The sequence below is a fragment of the Arvicanthis niloticus genome, chromosome 5 (assembly GCF_011762505.2).
Source record: "Arvicanthis niloticus isolate mArvNil1 chromosome 5, mArvNil1.pat.X, whole genome shotgun sequence".
NCBI classification, from domain to species: Eukaryota; Metazoa; Chordata; class Mammalia; order Rodentia; family Muridae; genus Arvicanthis; species Arvicanthis niloticus.
Window position 1 is genome coordinate 1,936,494 of NC_047662.1, and position 20,770 is coordinate 1,957,263.

The window sequence follows — 20,770 nt, forward strand, 5'->3', positions numbered from 1 at the left end:
TTCCTGTCAGAGGAGGCTGTTTGTGAGAAGGTGCCTCCGCAGCAGGCCTTCCCTGACCCCTCAGAGAGCTAAAGAACATGGCCCTGTTGTTCAAGACAAGCTCAAAGGGTAGCTTCCTCAGACCCCAAAGCAGAACCACTTAAAGAACCATGAAGACTCGTCCTTGCCAGGGTGGACAGGACCCAGTATTCATGGGCTTCCAGGGCCCTGGGCACCCTGAAGACTGCAAGACACCCCCCATATTCTGAGCCATGGTAGTAGGCCAGAGGACCTTCCACATGCCCAGCAGAACAGGAGGTGTTTGTGGAAGGAAAAGGAGAGGCTGCCCCTCATCCTCGCAACCCTAACCATATCATGGATGCTCTGACAGAGCTCCTGAATCTCCTCCCTCACATTCAACGCTGATGATAACATAGGTGGACCAAGACAGGGCCAACCCCTCCCAAACCCAGCCCATTTTGTTGAAGTGTCATCTCCAAGGACAAGCCAGCTTTGACCTGAGAGCTGAGGGACCAAAGGGAGGCTCCCCTTGTCACCGCTGCTGTAAGAGCGAGCGTGTGTGAGGTTGCCGTTACTTGGCAGTCTGGTGGGGAGAACAGCAGACTCAACTGGGGCTGGTACCCACATTCTCTGGGTCTTTCTCTATTGAGTCCCTCCCTTAGTGATCAGTGAGAACCCAGTGCCTGCCAAGACAACCCAAAGGATTATCCATGTGCTGAACTTGTGTCTCCAAGGATCACAGGTGAAATCTAACCCCATTCCTCAGATGGTAACCTGGGACAGAGTCTCCCTAGGTGTCAGAGTTACAGCAAAGTCCTACTGGATTTTGGTGGGGATAGTTCCACATGCAACACACACACACACACACACACACACACACACACACGAGGAGATACAGGTGGAGTCACATGTTGACCAAGGACTGTAGGAGACACCAGATCTTCCCTCAGAACCCCCAGCTGTGGTGCAGCTTGACCCCTCAGCCTTTTGCTTCTCTGACTCTGGGTCTTTCCCTTCCTGCTGCTGTGAGCCATGTCAGTCAGCATGTTAGCATAGCTGCCTCTAAGGCAGCTTTCCTGTCTCCACCAGAGAAGCTGCCTTCCTACCTGAAGCTGACACCAGCCTGCCAGGGTCCCTGCTGGACAGCACATACCAGAGAGAGAACATGCAAGAAAAGAGAGCATAGTCTTTGCTTCCAAACAGCAGTTTTTCTAGCTCTGCCCAAGACCAGCCAGCAGGTGTAGCTTTACCACACCAGCTACCTGGTGAGTTTGACACCCAGGGCCAGACTGGGTTCTCTGCTCACACTTTCTCTTCCTGTCCTTGGAACTGTAGGAGCTGAATTCTCTCCCACTACCACTACAGGGTGATGGGATCCAGGCCCCAGCTAGCCTAGAGCCTTCAGTGCCAGGAGATGAATTCAACATAGTCTTAGCTGGCCCCCAACAGGTGACTAGAACCCAGGGACGTAGAGGGCCTCAAAACCTGTCAAGATTCTGCCTGTCTTGGAGGCATGGCAGGAGGACATTTCATGGGTGGAGTCATCCTGATACTACAACAGAGTCTCCCCAGCTCAGCCCCACCTACACAACCACAGCCTTGACACCACTCAGCAAATCAGTCCACTTAGATGCCAACTTCAGTGAAAATGACCGGACCCCACTCTCCTCCAAGACCACACTGGCCAGTCAGGTCCCCAGAGCTGAGTAGAATGAAGGCCAGAGAAGAACTGGGGGCTATCCAAGAAATGGTTGTCTTTTGCTGCGTCCATTGCTGGAGTGGACCCTGCCAGGATATCACGGTCACTGGCACACAGGTTATGGTGTTTGACTTGAACATGAACCAAACTGGTTGTGTTCACTCTCGTTGGGAAGGAACCAATGCACAGAAGTCTTTCCCAAGGCCTATATAGAGAGCTCATGGTTAGGACTCCAGCTGATCTTGCAGAGGACTGAGTTTGCTTCCGAAAACCCACACCAGGCAGCTCACAATCACCCATAACTCCATCCGATTCAACACTCTCTTTTGGGATCTGTGGGCATCCACACATCTACATATAAACATATAAAAAGATAAAATCTTTTTTAAAAAAAATCTTGCCCAGAGTCTTGAATGCATGGCTCAGTTGGTAGAGTGTTTGTTTTTCAAGCATGGGGGTCTGAGTTCAAACCTCAAAATTCATGTTACCAAAAAAAAAAAAAAAAAAAAAAAAATGGGGTTGGAAAGATGACTCAGCAGTTAAGAGCACTGGCTGCTCTTCCAGAGGTCCCAAGTTCAATTCCCAGCAACCACATGGAGGCTCACAACCATCTGTAATGGGATCCACTGCTCTCTTCTGGTGTGTCCAAAGACAGCGACAGTGTACTCACATATATAAAACAAATAAACCTTTTTTTTTTTTTCCCACAAGACGAGGGACAGTGGGACTCGAACCCGCGCACCACAAATAAACCTTTTTTAAAAAAAGGTTTATTTTATTTTTTATTTTTATTTTTTTTTAAAAAAAAAGAATAAACATAATATAACATATACACCACATGCCCAGTGCTGGTGATGCAAGTCAGATATCCCTGGAGCTTGTTTGTCACCCAGTCTAGTAGCTAAATAAGTGAGCCCAGGCTAGTGTGAAACCCTCATCGTGGATAGTGACTGAGGAGGACACGGGTGGTTGACCTTTGACCTCAATGTATATGCATGTGATTACACTCATAGACACAGTGTGTTTGTGTGTGTGTGTGTGTGTGTGTGTGTGAGAGAGAGAGAGAGAGAGAGAGAGAGAGAGAGAGAGAGAGAGAGAGACAAACCCTGAGGACAAAGGATCAAGGACTGAGAAAGACTCAAAGACATTAAAAGAATGTCAGACATCTGCCAAGGCTGCAGAGACCCGAGGAGCTGTTGAATTTGAGCCTGGGCTGCAAGCCCGGACCAACATTCCCTGATGCCAGCCCATCCTGGCAGTGTGTCCTGCTAGCAGCAGCAGCCTAAGCCCAGCCCTCGCTCCCCAGGTCCTGCAACCTTAGATCCTTGCAGCTGTCTGGGAGGGGCAAGCTCGGATGGGTATCACAGAGTCCTGGGCAGGATGGGACCTAGACACTTTCTCACACCAGTGTCCTAAGGGCACCTGTGTGTAGTAGCATCCAACCCCAGCACTGATACGGGACCTCTCCTCTGGAGACCACCCCTCAGGAACCCTACCCCGAAACCCATCTCTCCCTCAGGATGCCTCCATCTCTTCTAGATTTTCCTACTTTCTCTATAGCTCTCACTCCTCGGGGACTGAGTGGAAAGCTGCCTTTGGGCCTGTAACCTTCTCTTTTAGTAAACACAGATGCCAACTCGTTTTGAAGAGCCGGGAAGGCAAACAGGGAGAGCTGCCTTCAGTAAGAAGGAAGGCCCCTGAACATGACCAGTCTCTTCACCTGCCATTACAGGCCTGAGCTCCAAGACCTGGACAGTAACCCACCGTGTTCAGGCTCGGCCAGTGCAAAGCCAGAAGATGTGGAGGAGGAGGAAGAGGAGGAGCTGGAGGAAGAGGACGATGACAGCTTAGCCGGGAAGTCACAGGAGGACACAGTGTCCCCCACACCTGAGCCCCAAGGAGTCTATGAAGATGACGAGGATGAGGAGCCCAGCCTGACCATGGGCTTTGACCATTCCCGAAGGTGGGCGTGGCCACATGCCAGGGGATGGCCAGGGTGGGGGGACCTGAGTACAAGGTGACCATTCAGGAGCCACCTCTCCAACCTGGTCTCACCTCTGCCCAACAGATGCCACTGCCACAATGGCACTAGGACTCAGGAGGTGCTAGCCAGAGTTCAGGACCCTGGGTCTCTACTCCCTGTAGGGTGTCCGGAAGCTTGGTGTGGGGAAAAGGAAGGAAAGGGTGTCCGCTGCTGACCCTGACTTGGGAGTCTGGTTCTGCTGCACGGCTGTTCACATCCACTGGAGCAGCAGGGTCTAGCCTCTGGTGGGGCCATGGCCCAGCACCCATGATTTTAGAAGTTGGGCAGGCCAGAGCTACTTCTCTATGTCCTAACTGTTTACCAGTTACTTTCAGCAGTGGTTAATTCTCCCAGCATTGGAGATGCCCTGGGCTGGCTCTCTGGAGCCAGCATTTCTTCCCCAGCTCCCTGGTCCTGGGGGTGGGTAGGGCAGCCAGGACCCTTCCAAAGCTGCCCAAAGCCTCAGAAAACGGAAGCCTCCTTCTGAACCCTTTATCCCTAAGACCAGATTGCCTGCTGCCCGTGACATTTGCACGCATTCATCCTTCCTGATCTCTGCCTGTCTGCTTTCCTGCGTCTGCGTGGCTTCCCATCTAGGTGTCTGTGTTGTCGGTGTGTCTGTCTCCTTGTGCATGTGGCTCGTGGAGACCCCGTGGCATGCATGCAGGCACGGGGACCAGCCATGAAGCACCAGAGAGATGCCACCAGTGGCCAAGAGCTGACCCCAGGCCCCCTCTCCCTGGTCCTTGGCGCAGGTGTGTTGAGGAGCGAGGAGGCGGCCTGTTAGCTTTGGAGCCGACGCCGACCTTTGGGAAGGGGCTGGATCTCCGCAGAGGAGCTGAGGAAGCATTTGAAGTTAAAGATGTGCTTAATTCTACCTTAGATTCTGAGGTTTTAAAACAAACCCTGTACAGGCAGGCTAAGAACCAGGTAGGTACCCAGCAGAGCCCTCGTCCCTCCTCCCATTTCCGATTGGCTTAGACAGCAGGCAGCCACCATGCCTCCTCATCATAGGATACCAGAGCACTCTGGCTATAGCTGTCCCGTGGCTGGAGAGCATTCAGATCCGCAGTTCCCCATTCCCGCTTCATTGTCTCAAGAGACAGCCCATAGCTGTGAGCCTCCAGCAGCCTGGCAGAGCAAATGGGGCTTTAAACACAGATAAGCGTGAGCTAGCTCTCGAATCAAGAATGAGGACTGCTTTCCTGGTCTTCCCGTCCCATCCCCAGTGAAGAACACCTTCATCAGGTTCTGTTCCCTCCAGCTGCTAGGTCTGAGCCAGGATGACTCAGACTACCCTGCCTGTTTGAGGGAAAGTCTCTATCAGGCAGCCCTGGCTTCTAAGCTGGAGCTAACACAGGTCCCTTGAGGGTGCAGGCTTGTCCTGGACAGCGCTTTCTGTGTCATGTCTCAGGAACAGTGGCTGCAGGACTCCAGACCCCGTAGTTGGGACATCTAAAGGGGCTTGGCTCCGATTCCAGACTTCCCAGCACCCACCCAGGATTTTCACCCCAATTCGTCTGCATGTCTGTCTTCGTCTCTAACTAATTCTGTCCAGTGTTTGCTCAAAGGTGTAGGGGATCCATATTGGGCATCCCCAGTGCCCACCTGTAAGTCACAGACTACGCTCTACACAGCTCTCAGCCCTGACACCTCCTGCCCTGAGCCTGAGGCAGGAAGATGCCCCCCCCCATGATTGTCAGAGGCTGGCAAACACAGCAAGTTACCTTATCATTGCAACTGCTCAGAGACACTACCCACTCCGCTCCAAAAAAGTAGCCCACCACAGTCATTCAGAGTCCCCCAGGCCTCCTGCCCACTAGACAAAAGCAGTCTTGCTAGCACAGAATTAGGAGTAACTCCTGCCAATCTTCAGAATGCCCCCATAAGTAGACATCTTTTCATTAGTTTTTGCCATTCACTAGGCAGAGAAACTAAGGGTGGGGGAGGAGGTGGAGATGCAATTGCTGGGGAGCACCCCAAGAGGTCAAGAGATCCCCGTGGGCACAGAGGCCCCTAGAGGGATTAGGGTATGTCCTGGTGTCACTCTGGGCAGGAGAGGTCCCCTCTGCTCTCATGTGGAGTCTGGGCCTCTCTAGTGCTCTTGTTTCCTTTTTTCTATCTAGACTGGAAAGGGTTGGGGGTGAGGGTAGGGGGGCGGAGCTGGCCAGGCTGGGGACAGCTGGTGAGGCAAGGCTCAGACCTACCTATCTGGGATGCCCCTCACCTGTCCTGTGTGTGCTGTCCTCCCCCCCCCCCCAGGCATATGCAATGATGCTGTCCCTCTCTGAAGACACCCCTCTCCACGCCCCCTCCCAGAGCTCACTGGATGCTTGGTTGAACATCACAGGACCCTCGTCAGAGTCCGGAGCCTTTAACCCCATCAATCACCTCTGAGGTCCTGGAGGCCCCAGGGCCAGAGTCCAAAGCCAGGGTACCAGCTGCGGGAGATGGAGAAGGGGCCAGGGAGCAGCCCCTGACACCTTCACTTTGCCTCGACTCTGCTTCCGACCCCAGCCGCCATGGCTCAAGTCCAGCTTCTTCAGTGAAACTCAAACCCCGAAGGTCCCTGGAGTAGCCGCTGACCTTCGTCACCTCTCAGAACTGGCCTCAAGGACGTGATCTGAAGTGGGTGCAGTGCACGGCCACCCAGGAGCTGCTCACAGGAGCTGTGGATCAGAAAACTCATGGGCAAGGGTGGGGTTTCCATCCCATCGGGAGCCGGTTGGCCGCATCTGGGCAACTGCGTGGTATGGGAGAGAAGATCAGAAAGACGAGTACAAGTGCTGTGGAGAGAGACCTTTCAAATGATTTTTATAATGAGAATCACATGATTAACCCTTTTGGTAATCTTACTGACTATAGAGTCTATTTAAGCATGTGGGTTTTTAAAAAATAGTATTTTTTAAAAATCAAAAAAAAATGACTTGCAAAATGTTTTTTAAAAGTAATTTTGCATTGCTTTGGAATTTCAGCATATTGGCAAACCCATACCTGCCGGGGACATCGAGCACGACTCAGGTGTGCCCTTTATAATGTAGATAATGGAGAATTTTTTTTTCTGTCTCCAACCTGTTTGTACAAGCCAAGGTGATGCCAGTGTGCCCGACACAGGATAAGGGGCATGAAGCCGCTCAGTTAAATAAGATGCTGACACAAGAAGTCTTGGACATGGTGCCTGGCTGCAGGTTTGCGGAGGCCAGGACAGAGAGGTTGCCTTGCCCTATGTGGTCTTCAGAGGAATCCACAGGTCCTACCCAAGACCCCCCCCAATTGTATGGGGAAGTCGGGAGCCAGTGGCTCAGGTCTTCCATGCTGGACACCTAAGGGTCTTTTCCATTTCAGCAGCTCCAGTGCTGGCCTTGACTGCTGCTCTTCTGAAGGCCGGGCTCTGGGCCATATCGAGGCCTCCAGCCTTCTACCCTCCCTAACCCTGGCAGTCTGATGCCCTCCCCATGGCCACTGAGTGTGGGAGGCCTGCCCACCTACTCCCCCACCAGGACACCAAGCACTACTCGTGCCTAAGACTCCAGATCAACCACGCAGCCGCCACTCCTGCCCTTTGTGTGGGTTCCTGGTGAGGTGAGGTCAGGAACAGGAGGAAGATCCAGGGGGCCTGCCACAGCAAAGAACAGAGACAGTACAGACCCCAGGACCGGATGCCTCACTCCCTTGGGATGGTCAAGGACGTGTCTACTTCTCTGCTTGGATGGGCTTTAAATTATCCCATAGGGGCCAATTTCAAATAATTTCTTTCCCTGATAGAATTTACCTTAATCTGTATATAACTTGTAATTTTTTTCTAATTAATTTCTTTCCTTATTTTATTTCTTCCTTAACAGTATTTTTGGCATTGGACAACTTATTCTGAAGAAATGATGTTAATATAAGTACGTAGTGAAGGACCAAAACCGTGTGATAAGATTGCGTGCTGTGTGATCGGTACCCAGGGAGTGGGGCGGTTGTTAATGTGCCAAATACCCCTGCGTCCCTCCCTCCAGGAGTTCCGTGGTCACCGCTGCCCACTTACCAGACAATCATATAATTTTGTTAAATTTGAGTTTCAGTTACATTTTAAGAAGACAAGTGTTCTATTTATTTTATTGTTTGGAAGGAGGGGAGAAAAGTATCCCAACAAGGTAAGAGGGGACAGAAACCGCCTGGTTTGTCATTTAAAACCATGAGAGATTGTGTCGGCGTCGGCAAGCACAGTGCATGCGTGTCAAGCCTTGGTTCTGTCCGTGATCCCCTCTGGGAGCAACTTGAACATCCAAGCACAGATGTTTTATACTCACTGGGGCTGTTCTGGAGCAAAGACAGTCATCTTTGCTGATGCTAAGTGGTCCAGGCTATGCTGAGATCTGTGACAAGGATATCCCTGAAGACACCATTCCCCTGCAGGTTGCGGTGAATCTCAGTGACAGAATAGTCCTGTGCCGTGCTCAGAAGCACACTCACGTGTGCTAACTGGACAGCCCGAGGCGGCAGGGACACTGCAGAGGAACCTGCCGTGGTCCTGTGGTAAGGATTTGTAGGCCTAACTGCTTATGTTTCTCGTGAGTTCCTGACATCCTCTCCACGGCGGGCTGCGCCTCAGCTTAACAATTCGAGTTTGCTGTAGGCGGGAGCTAGGTGGGATCCCTGTGTAAGTCCAACCTCAGATACACATGCCCTGCTTTTGTAAACCCCAAATTATATGCTTTCTTCTCAGAAAGAGCAAGGTGTGTGCCTTTTTTTCTGCGATGTGACTCTTTCTCCAGTATGGGGAGTCTATCTGAATGGGGACCTCTGTGGACCTTTTTGACAGCAGCTGAAGGCTCCCTTCTCATCCTCTGGCACTCCCAACCCTAACCCAAGTCCCAGCTGTGCTGAGGCATATGCTTTGCCTCCCTGTGAAGTGATGATTCCAACCTCAGGTTCTCGTGGACAGTCATCCCCTTGGGCCCAGCACTTGGAATTTGAAGGACTCTGTCCTTGCTTGCCATCACCCCCCACCCCACCCCCGACAAAGACAGTACTTGATTCTCTGCACTGAGTTCCTGACTTTCTGCCTTGCCCCCAAACCAGTGAGCTTTGCCCACCTGGCATCTCTGCAGTCTTAACAGTGCCCAACTGGTTCAAGCAAGCATCAGGTACAGGAGACCCTCTCAGGGTCAGGAAGCTGGATCAGGTTGAGTTCAAAGGCCTTGGCCACTGGAGAACCAAGCCAAAATGGCTTTCTTGCCTGTTGGCCAGGCAGTACAGAAAGCCGGGGCAGGTCTCCAACCACAGTTGTTTCCCAATGATACGTTGTTTGCACTTGCCTCCTCAAATGGAAATTCATAAGGAGGCCTCCTAGCTTGCATTCCCTCCAGCCCGGGGCAAGGCCACACTTAGGCCCTGTCATTGCTGCCACACCTAGAATCAGGTAGGAAACACAGGGCTTCACTGTCCTGAGGGAAGGTGGATCCTGCATGAGTAAGACCCTGTGCAAACCTAGGGTGTAAGTCTCAATAACGGGAGAGCACAACGTGGCCAAACCTGCTCAGCCTGTGGGGTCTTACTCTCCACGGCCAGAAGAGCAGGTGATCTGCCTAGACCCAGATTGATCTAACCCCCTGCCTCCCAGTCCAGACTCAGAGCTCTTGGCTTCCTCTGCTTCATCCGCCTCCCCAGTGAGTGTTTGTGACAAACACTTGCTTAAATACATATCACGTGTTTTAGACGCGAAGCTCAAAGCACTGGATCATGGTCCCTGTCCCTGCCCAAGTGACTGAGACCTACTGAGCTGTTCACTGTGCTGTTCAAGGTAGGGAAGAGAAGGTCTCCCATGCTGTTGCAGGGACAGGAGGGTGGGGAGGCCTGGGACAGACAGTGTTCCCTCCTGTGGGTGGACACTAGGACACTCCTATCTGCGGAGATCAGCCGGGTATTGAAAGCCATGAAGACTGTCCCTAGCCCTGAGCGATACTGTGACAAGACATTCTTGAATTCTCCCCAGACAAGGTCACTTCCCCTACTGTTCCAGCCATTGTCTGTCTGTCACCAATTCACATGTCACTTCTAGGAGGGGAAAGGTTGAGTCGAGGGAGGCAGCTTGAATCTCTAGATGTGCGATCGATAGATTCCCTTGCAACTGGGGGAAGTTGGGGGTTTCCTCAGTGCCCCCCAAAGCTCAGCTACTCTTTTCAGTGTGGAGGAAGCGGGGCCCTGGTGTCAGAATACATAACTTAAAGCATGTGTGTGTGTGTGTGTGTGTGTGTGTGTGTGTGTGTGTGTACTTTGAACCAATAGTATATAAATATAAATATATACATATATATATATATCCCTGACACCCTCGAGAATCTTCAACCCGTATGAGTGTTGCCATTGTTACATTCAGATCCTCAGATCCGATTCAGTTTGTTTCTGTTTCTGTTTTTTTGTTGTTGGTGGTTTGTTTGGTTTTTTTTTTTTTTCCTTTTAGGACTATATAGTGTTGAGAAAGGAATCAAATGTAAATGTCTGGTTTCCATATAATGTTAAAAAAAAAATTAAAAACCATTGGGGAGGGGGCTGGTGTCTGCCCTGCCCCCTTCCTTGTAAATTACTGTTGTGTTGATAAGCTGTGCATGGCTAGTGTTTATCGGTCATTATTGTGTCTGTTTGTGAACCTCTTACGATGAGGAAAATCCCGTAGATGCACTTATTGAATATGTGATTAGGTCTAAGTCAGGGCCAGGGGTCCCAAAATGCCCACCAAAAAAAAAAAAAAAAAAAAAAATGGACCGCAGTTCCTGGTGACTATGGAGATCGCCTGGGAGAATCATCACTTGGGAAGACTCGGCTTGAGAACAGTCAAACGTGATTTTTTTTCTCCGCAGATCTCATTCTGAGGCTTATGGCAAAAGACAAATATTCTTGTGTAGAGGTTTCTGTGAGGTAAAAGCCAGGGGGGGGGGCCTGGCTTTGAGGTCAATGCTGTAGAATAGGACTGACTGCATACCAAATGTAATCTTTCCGATGCTACAATGAATTTATACATGAGATTGATATGCAATAAATCTGTGTGTTTTTCTAAATCTCGGTGCCTGCAAGCTTCATTAAGGGGAACCCCGGCCTCTGGAGGAGGATAGGAGGAGTGTGAACCCCCAAGCTTAGACATAGTGCAGCCGGTGTTATGCTGTCAATGCTTACTTGCTTTGTATTGTACCCAGCTGGGCCTGGCGCTGCCCCAGCAGATGCATGGGTTGAGTAAAGCCCCTGGGCCTGCTAGGAGGCAGCCTCAGCTTCCTGCAGGGGCCTGTCTGATCTCACCCAGAATGCCTCTCTTACGGAGGCCCAGGGATATCTGCCCGCAGCCCACCTCCTCCACTGTCTGATCCCCAACTTGATTCTGCTCTGGTGGAGAAGCCTTGGGATGGATAAACCTAAAAAGCTAAGTGCCAAAGGTCTGAGTGCCGCTGCCCCAAGTCTGGCCGGCTGTGGTCCACGCTCCACACTCCTGCTCCCTCTGCACCTCAGAAGGCAGGGCCTAGCTCACGTCTCTGGTTAACAGTCACGCCTGCCGCCGTCCATCTCTGCCCAAGGGCTCTGGTTTTCTCCCTGGCTCTTGGCTTTTCCTTGCTACTTCCTTCTTGCCCCCTTCTCTTTTTTCTTTTCTTCCAAAGCAAGTCTGGCAGGTTTGGAGCAGCAGTGCCAAGCAGTCAATGCTTTCGATGCAGAACTGAGGTTGCAGGCCTGCCTTCTAGCAGCTACCCAGGGTGACCTTTTAAGAGAACTTGCTTAGGGCTCCTGAGAAAGCTCAGAGGCAAAGGTTGCTTGCCACGAAGCCAAACTGCCCGAGTTTGATCCCTGGGGATCCTCGGGATAGCAGGAGAGAATTGACTACCTCAAGTGTTCCTCTAAACTCCACACATATGCCACGGCATGCACACACTTATACGTGTACAAACATAAATGTTGCTTAATAAAAAGACCCTGTTTTGAGTGCCCTGAGCTAATGAAATTGACCTTTAACATGCATGACACATGGAGCTGCCCTTTGACCTCCCGCCATTCTGCCTTTTGTGTCCTTTCTCTTACCTTGTATATCCAGCTGCCTCAGCCCTCACTCCAGCCACTGGCCTTGCCTTTGGCTTTTCCTCTTCCATCAGACTGGAGTGATGGGGCACATGGGCCTCCCACCCTAACTCACCAGATCACAGTCCTTCCTCAGGTGTTACACTAATACACTGTTGTACACAAGACAGGTATCTAGAATCTAATCTAAGCTTAGAAGTACTTGCAGGTGATTGGGCCCCAAGACACAGAGGACCTCCTGACTCATAGCATCCTCTGTTCTGAAAGTGGGTCCTCCATACAGCTCTCGGTGCCTACAGCAGCCTGGATACAGACAGAGAAAGGCCACTGCACCAGTGGATGAGTGGGTGGAGGAGTGAATGATGGCAGGGGGTAAATCAATAGATGGTGGATGCAGGAATGGAATAGATGGGGCAGTAGAGGGTGGATGGATGGATGGGTGGATGGATGGATGAATGGGTAGATAAGTGGATGGGTGGATTGATGGGTGGGTGGGTGGGTAGATGGATGGATGGGTGGGTGGATGGGTGGTGGGTGGGTAGATGGGTGGGATGGGTGGGTAGATGGATAGGTGGGTAGATGGGTGGGATGGGTGGGTAGATGGGTGGGATGGGTGGGTAGATGGATAGGTAGATAGATGGGTGGGTGGGTGGGTAGATGGATGGGTGGATAGATGGGTGAGTGGGTAGATGGATGGGTGGATGGATGGGTGTATGGGTAGGTGGGTAGATGGATGGGTGGGTGGATGGGTGTATGGGTGGGTGGGTAGATGGATGGGTGGGTGGATGGGTGGATGGGTGGGTGGGTAGATGGATGGGTGGGTGGGTGGGTAGATGGATGGGTGGATAGATGGGTGGGTGGATAGATGATAGGTGGGTGGGTAGATGGATGGGTGGATGGATGGGTGGGTAGATGGGTGGATAGATGGGTGAGTGTGTAGATGGATGGGTGGATGGATGGGTGGATGGATGGGTGTATGGTTGGGTAGATGGGTGGATGGATGGGTGTGTGGGTGGGTAGATGGATGGGTGGATAAGTGGATGGGTGGGTGGATGGGTGGAGGAGTGAATGGTTTGCTCTTTGAACCATTCCTAAACAGTGATTCTGGGACTTCTGGAATTCCCAAAATCTCTCCCAGGGACCAGGACAACCTCTGGTATACATCACTAGAGTTTCCTAATCAGCAGTTCCTTGAAGCGGCCAGAAAAGAAATGGCGTAAGATCCCCGACCCAAATCTGGGGTGCCGAGCCCTTATATTTTCTTAACACCATCGAGTGGAGTGCAGTGGGCGTGGGTGGTGTTAACTGTTTCAGGTTGTTTCCTTCTACCATGATTGACGAACTGCCAGTGAGATCTTAACCCTGGCTGGTCAGCTTGGAGCTTGCCCAAGATTCTGAAGCCCAGGGTGGCTTGAAATGCTCTTGGGCAGTACATTTCCGTTCAGTGTGAATCTCAAAGCTAACTGAAGGCCACACCCCCAAAAGTGCTTCTCCCAAATGGCATGACAGTGACCCACAGATCCCCCATAATGGTGCTTCCCAGAGCTCACCACACTGGGGCTCCAGTGGAGTGAAAACTGTCCCATTTAGTCCAACCTGGCAGCCTTGCTCCTCATTAGCCCTGGAGAGAGAGGAAAACTCAGTGGAATCTGAGAGGGGCCGATAATGGCTGTATTGTTGAGAGAACCCCAGAGGGAACGGGAACATGGGCTGACAGAAGATCGCTGACAAGTGGGCTTTGTCCTCTCACAGCCCAGTCCCCACATAAAAGACTGAGGAAAAAGGCCCCATTTTGGAAAGGGGGGATGGGGTATTAAGAGGAGGAAAAAAAATGTGTCAAAGAAGAATCTGTTTTCTGGGAAGAGAGGGGCTTTTCATTCCCCTTCAGCTTCCCTCTGGGCCAAGGAACTGCTGTCATTTGCAGGGAAGCTACTTTAGGGAGCCCCAAACCTTATTTCTCATGCAGCAAAAGTTTTCCTGCAAAAACTGTGTCACGCTTCGGGGTACAATAGCCAGGGCCAGGGCTGTATCTTTCTGCAGTTGAGAAAACAATGGTCTGCTGTGTAGGTTATCCAAGGGGCTCTAAGACATGAGGGGTCCCCAGCCATGAGCCTAGACTGCAGCCCTACGGGGAAAAACCTCATATCTCCCTGCCAAGCTGGACAAGGCCATTCCCAGCTCCACCTACTCCAGAGGCAAAGGGTGGAGGAGAAAGTGTTGGGAGAGGGGGCTGGAACCAGATCTCACAAACCCAAGGTGGGGTCAATGGCTCTGCAGAAGGGCTGGAGCCCCCATGACCTGGTGAAGGGAGTAAAGCCTAAGTGGGTTTTGTAGTTCCTATATTCATAACCCCCACCTCAGGAAACCAGGCGGTTATAGAAAGACAGAGAGGTGGCAGAGTGGTATCAGGGACCAGGCTTTACAATGCGAATTCTTCACCCAAAGCTCTGCAATGTAGTATACTGTGTGTGCATGACCCCAGACTCTGCAGTGCAGTGTGCTGTGTGTGCATGACCCCAAAGCTCTGCAGTGCAGTGTGCTGTGTGTGTGCATGACCCCAGACTCTGCAGTGCAGTGTGCTGTGTGTGCATGACCCCAGACTCTGCAGTGCAGTGTGCTGTGTGTGCATGACCCCAGACTCTGCAGTGCAGTGTGCTGTGTGTGCATGACCCCAAAGCTCTGCAGTGCAGTGTGCTGTGTGTGCATGACCCCAGACTCTGCAGTGCAGTGTGCTGTGTGTGCATGACCCCAGACTCTGCAGTGCAGTGTGCTGTGTGCATGACCCCAAAGCTCTGCAGTGCAGTGTGCTGTGTGCATGACCCCAAAGCTCTGCAGTGCAGTGTGCTCTGTGTGTGCATGACCCCAGGCTCTGCAGTGCAGTGTGCTGTGTGTGCATGACCCCAGACTCTGCAGTGCAGTGTGCTGTGTGTGCATGACCCCAAAGCTCTGCAGTGCAGTGTGCTGTGTGTGCATGACCCCAGACTCTGCAGTGCAGTGTGCTGTGTGTGCATGACCCCAAAGCTCTGCAGTGCAGTGTGCTGTGTGTGTGCATGACCCCAGACTCTGCAGTGCAGTGTGCTGTGTGTGCATGACCCCAGACTCTGCAGTGCAGTGTGCTGTGTGTGCATGACCCCAGACTCTGCAGTGCAGTGTGCTGTGTGTGCATGACCCCAAAGCTCTGCAGTGCAGTGTGCTGTGTGTGCATGACCCCAGACTCTGCAGTGCAGTGTGCTGTGTGTGCATGACCCCAGACTCTGCAGTGCAGTGTGCTGTGTGCATGACCCCAAAGCTCTGCAGTGCAGTGTGCTGTGTGCATGACCCCAAAGCTCTGCAGTGCAGTGTGCTCTGTGTGTGCATGACCCCAGGCTCTGCAGTGCAGTGTGCTGTGTGTGCATGACCCCAGACTCTGCAGTGCAGTGTGCTGTGTGTGCATGACCCCAGACTCTGCAGTGCAGTGTGCTGTGTGTGCATGACCCCAGACTCTGCAGTGCAGTGTGCTGTGTGTGCATGACCCCAAAGCTCTGCAGTGCAGTGTGCTGTGTGTGTGCATGACCCCAGACTCTGCAGTGCAGTGTGCTGTGTGTGCATGACCCCAGACTCTGCAGTGCAGTGTGCTGTGTGTGCATGACCCCAGACTCTGCAGTGCAGTGTGCTGTGTGTGCATGACCCCAAAGCTCTGCAGTGCAGTGTGCTTTTTGTGCATGACCCCTGACTCTGCAGTGCAGTGTGCTGTGTGTGCATGACCCCAGACTCTGCAGTGCAGTGTGCTGTGTGCATGACCCCAAAGCTCTGCAGTGCAGTGTGCTGTGTGCATGACCCCAAAGCTCTGCAGTGCAGTGTGCTCTGTGTGTGCATGACCCCAGGCTCTGCAGTGCAGTGTGCTGTGTGTGCATGACCCCAGACTCTGCAGTGCAGTGTGCTGTGTGTGCATGACCCCAAAGCTCTGCAGTGCAGTGTGCTGTGTGTGCATGACCCCAGACTCTGCAGTGCAGTGTGCTGTGTGTGCATGACCCCAAAGCTCTGCAGTGCAGTGTGCTGTGTGTGTGCATGACCCCAGACTCTGCAGTGCAGTGTGCTGTGTGTGCATGACCCCAGACTCTGCAGTGCAGTGTGCTGTGTGTGCATGACCCCAGACTCTGCAGTGCAGTGTGCTGTGTGTGCATGACCCCAAAGCTCTGCAGTGCAGTGTGCTGTGTGTGCATGACCCCAGACTCTGCAGTGCAGTGTGCTGTGTGTGCATGACCCCAGACTCTGCAGTGCAGTGTGCTGTGTGCATGACCCCAAAGCTCTGCAGTGCAGTGTGCTGTGTGCATGACCCCAAAGCTCTGCAGTGCAGTGTGCTCTGTGTGTGCATGACCCCAGGCTCTGCAGTGCAGTGTGCTGTGTGTGCATGACCCCAGACTCTGCAGTGCAGTGTGCTGTGTGTGCATGACCCCAGACTCTGCAGTGCAGTGTGCTGTGTGTGCATGACCCCAGACTCTGCAGTGCAGTGTGCTGTGTGTGCATGACCCCAAAGCTCTGCAGTGCAGTGTGCTGTGTGTGCATGACCCCAAAGCTCTGCAGTGCAGTGTGCTGTGTGTGCATGACCCCAGACTCTGCAGTGCAGTGTGCTGTGTGTGCATGACCCCAAAGCTCTGCAGTGCAGTGTGCTGTGTGCATGACCCCAGACTCTGCAGTGCAGTGTGCTGTGTGTGCATGACCCCAGACTCTGCAGTGCAGTGTGCTGTGTGTGCATGACCCCAAAGCTCTGCAGTGCAGTGTGCTGTGTGTGCATGACCCCAGACTCTGCAGTGCAGTGTGCTGTGTGTGCATGACCCCAGACTCTGCAGTGCAGTGTGCTGTGTGCATGACCCCAAAGCTCTGCAGTGCAGTGTGCTGTGTGCATGACCCCAAAGCTCTGCAGTGCAGTGTGCTGTGTGTGCATGACCCCAGACTCTGCAGTGCAGTGTGCTGTGTGTGCATGACCCCAGACTCTGCAGTGCAGTGTGCTGTGTGTGCATGACCCCAAAGCTCTGCAGTGCAGTGTGCTGTGTGTGCATGACCCCAAAGCTCTGCAGTGCAGTGTGCTGTGTGTGCATGACCCCAGACTCTGCAGTGCAGTGTGCTGTGTGTGCATGACCCCAAAGCTCTGCAGTGCAGTGTGCTGTGTGCATGACCCCAGACTCTGCAGTGCAGTGTGCTGTGTGTGCATGACCCCAGACTCTGCAGTGCAGTGTGCTGTGTGTGCATGACCCCAGACTCTGCAGTGCAGTGTGCTGTGTGTGCATGACCCCAAAGCTCTGCAGTGCAGTGTGCTGTGTGCATGACCCCAAAGCTCTGCAGTGCAGCGTGCTCTGTGTGTGCATGACCCCAGGCTCTGCAGTGCAGTGTGCTGTGTGTGCATGACCCCAAAGCTCTGCAGTGCAGTGTGCTGTGTGCATGACCCCAAAGCTCTGCAGTGCAGTGTGCTGTGTGCATGACCCCAAAGCTCTGCAGTGCAGTGTGCTGTGTGCATGACCCCAAAGCTCTGCAGTGCAGTGTGCTGTGTGTGCATGACCCCAGGCTCTGCAGTGCAGTGTGCTGTGTGCATGACCCCAAAGCTCTGCAGTGCAGTGTGCTGTGTGTGCATGACCCCAAAGCTCTGCAGTGCAGTGTGCTGTGTGCATGACCTCAGACTCTGCAGTGCAGTGTGCTGTGTGTGCATGACCCCAGACTCTGCAGTGCAGTGTGCTGTGTGTGCATGACCCCAGACTCTGCAGTGCAGTGTGCTGTGTGTGCATGACCCCAGATTCTGCAGTGCAGTGTGCTGTGTGTGCATGACCCTAGGCTCTGCAGTGCAGTGTGCTGTGTGTGCATAAGACCCTAGGCTCTGCAGTGCAGTGTGCTGTGTGTGTGCATGACCTCAGGCTTTACAGTGTACTGTACTGTGTGTGCATGACCCTAGGCTCTGCAGTGCAGTGTGCTGTGTGTGTGCATGACCCCAGACTCTGCAGTGCAGTGTGCTGTGTGTGCATGACCCCAGACTCTGCAGTGCAGTGTGCTGTGTGTGCATAAGACCCTAGTCTCTTCAGTGCAGTGTGCTGTATGTGCATAAGACCCTAGGCTCTGCAGTGCAGTGTGCTGTGTGTGCATGACCTCAGGCTTTGCAGTGAAGTGTGCTGTGTGTGCATGACCCTAGGCTCTGCAGTGCACTTTACTATGTGTGCATGACCCTAGGATCTGCAGTGCAGTGTGCTATGTGTGCATGACCTCAGGCTCTGCAGTGCAGTGTGCTGTGTGTGCATAAGACCCTAGTCTCTTCAGTGCAGTGTGCTGTATGTGCATAAGACCCTAGGCTCTGCAGTGCAGTGTGCTGTGTGTGCATGACCCCAGACTCTGCAGTGCAGTGTGCTGTGTGTGTGCATGATCCCAGACTCTGCAGTGCAGAGTGCTGTGTGTGCATGACCCCAGGCTCTGCAGTGCAGAGTGCTGTGTGTGCATGACCTCAGGCTTTGCAGTGTAGTGTTCTGTGTGTGCATGACCCTAGGCTCTGCAGTGCAGTGTGCTGTGTGTGTGCATGATCCCAGACTCTGCAGTGTAGTGTTCTGTGTGTGCATGACCCCAGGCTCTGCAGTGCAGTGTGCTGTGTGTGTGCATGATCCCAGACTCTGCAGTGCAGAGTGCTGTGTGTGCATGACCCCAGGCTCTGCAGTGCAGAGTGCTGTGTGTGCATGACCCTAGGCTCTGCAGTGCAGTGTGCTGTGTGTGTGCATGATCCCAGACTCTGCAGTGTAGTGTTCTGTGTGTGCATGACCCCAGGCTCTGCAGTGCAGTGTGCTGTGTGTGCATGACCTCAGGCTTTGCAGTACAGTGTGCTGTGTGTGCATGACCTCAGGCTTTGCAGTGTAGTGTGCTGTGTGTGCACGACTACAAAGCTCTGTAGTGCTATGAACTGAACTTAGGTCCTCTGCAAGAACAAGTACTCTCAAACACTGAGCCATCTCTCCAGCCCCTAGACTTAATATTTTTAAAACCATTTTAGGTTCACAACAAAGTTGCCCCAAAATAAGAGAGATTTAGCTTATACCAAGGCTCCCTGAACCATCCCTAGGATGGACCTAAGACCTATCAGTGACTAGTTTGTTACAAACATGGACAAACACTGCCACGATGTCACCTGTACCTACTGTAGGGTTCTGTTGCTAACGAAAGCCTGTGGACTCCGACAACTGTTTCAGGGCCATACTTTCCGGGAACCCGATAGCAATTCCTCTCCATAATCTCTGGAGAAACTGGTCTTTTCATTTTCTCTATAATTCCACCATTTCAGATCATCACAGTGTGCCGTTCACACAGTGTGCAGCCAAGCAGCCTGGCCTCTTGTACTTAGCAGCATGCACTTGAGATTCATGGTATTTTCTCATAGATTGACAATGCGTATCTTTTGGGCACTGAATGAAATTCCACACTGGGATATACCAGTTTACTCAGCCTCCCACCTGTTGAAGGACACCTTGGCTACTTCCCGTTTGGGCAATTATAAATAATGATAACATAAACACCTGAGAACAGGGGTTTATGTTTCCAATACCCTTGGGTTATTAATGAGGGTCACTACTGCTAGATCAAACAGTGGGTGGATGTTTCCCATCATGGCTGCACAGATTGGCTTTCATCTGTAGCATGGGAGTCTCTACTGACCCATACCTTCACCAGCACTTGGTTTTGTCAGTGCTCTGATTTGGGCCATTTGGCAGCATACAAAGCTATCTCACTGTTGGTATGATTTGCAGTTTCCTCTTCTCCAGGGCAATGGAGCAAGGTGTGAGTCACCACAGTGTGGCTGACTCTCACCCGTGATGCTGAGTTGAAGAAGAGGGGCAATGCCATTCAGCTGACCCTCTGAAACAGGCAGTATGTGAATATTCACCATGGGTGGGAGGTCTGGACTGCAAGGAGGCAGAAAGGAATGCCCAAGATAACCAGTATGTTTTACTTCAGAACTGTGGTTACACATTGTAACTGTGTGTCTGTGGAAAACTGAACATCTTCAATGGAGGATTCATTGCACACAAACAGGGTCTAGACCCTGCCCCCAGGAACAGTGTGTACCACCCAGTCCTGCTATAAGAAATGAGTCTAGGCCAGCACCAGAATTCACAAAGGTTCTAGTGTGACTACAAGGTTTATGCTAGGTTGTCAGGGGCCTGCTGACCCTTGTTCTTTTTGTTTTGTTTGGTTTTGTTTGGTTTGGTTTGGTTTGGTTTGGTTTGGTTTGGTTTGGTTTGGTTTTTCGAGACAGGGTTTCTCTGTATAGCCTTGGCTGTCCTGGAACTCACTCTGTAGACCAGGCTGGCCTTGAACTCAGAAATCCACCTGCCTCTGCCTCTCAAGTGCTGGGATTAAAGGCGTGCGCCACCACCGCCTGGAGACCCTTGTTCTTGTTCCCCTATCAAGACATCCAGCCCTCGGTGGAGGTTCCCTGCACCCCTCAAAGCTCAAGCTATCTGGAAACTAATCAAGCAAGCCCTTGAGATAGACCTTCAGAAGAATAAAGAAGGGCAGAGGAGATGGTGGGTGACAAATGGGAAGAGGAAAGTGTGAGGAAGACAAAGGTGGAAGACCGAGACCATGGGAGGGTCGTAGGAAAGGAGGGTGATCCATCAGTCAGGCGCATGATTCTGAGAAGCCGGCTCGACAGCGTACCAAAACCGCTCATCCTTGGCTACCTGTGTTCTGCCAAGATTCAACCAGCACAGAGCTTATGTGCAGGGATTTTTCTGTCTGGTATCGTCTACGGAGTCCAAGCGAGAACATAGACTTTACGGGCACATGTACAAGAAGCCTAAGAACAAAGCCACCTGTGAGATGGATAAGTTCAATGTAGAGGGGAGAAAAGGGGAGAAGCTGAAACTACAGAGTCGGGGTGGTGGTGGTTCAAAGTCACCTGCAATGCATTCCAGGCATCGGGGAGGGGAGGGAGGACCTTTCTTACATTTGCTTTATCATGTTGTAACAGCTACAAACCCCACTGGTCAGAAATGGCC

The 20,770-nt window shown here is 52.2% G+C and overlaps 1 protein-coding gene across 7 annotated transcripts in view; it reads left to right on the plus strand.

The window, feature by feature from the left end:
- The window catches only part of Prdm16 (PR/SET domain 16), a 318,204-nt gene extending 307,459 nt beyond the window's left edge, over positions 1-10,745 (plus strand). For 6 of the 7 annotated variants that reach the window (XM_076933618.1, XM_076933613.1, XM_076933617.1 and 3 more), the window contains 3 exons: positions 3,432-3,662; positions 4,478-4,652; positions 5,985-10,745. In XM_076933618.1, the coding sequence (XP_076789733.1) occupies positions 3,432-3,662; positions 4,478-4,652; positions 5,985-6,119 (541 nt within the window). In that variant the 3' untranslated portion in view covers positions 6,120-10,745. The remainder of the gene's footprint in view (positions 1-3,431; positions 3,663-4,477; positions 4,653-5,984) is intronic. The other variant, XM_076933619.1, reaches the window with a different exon arrangement.
- The last annotated feature ends 10,025 nt before the right edge of the window (positions 10,746-20,770 follow it).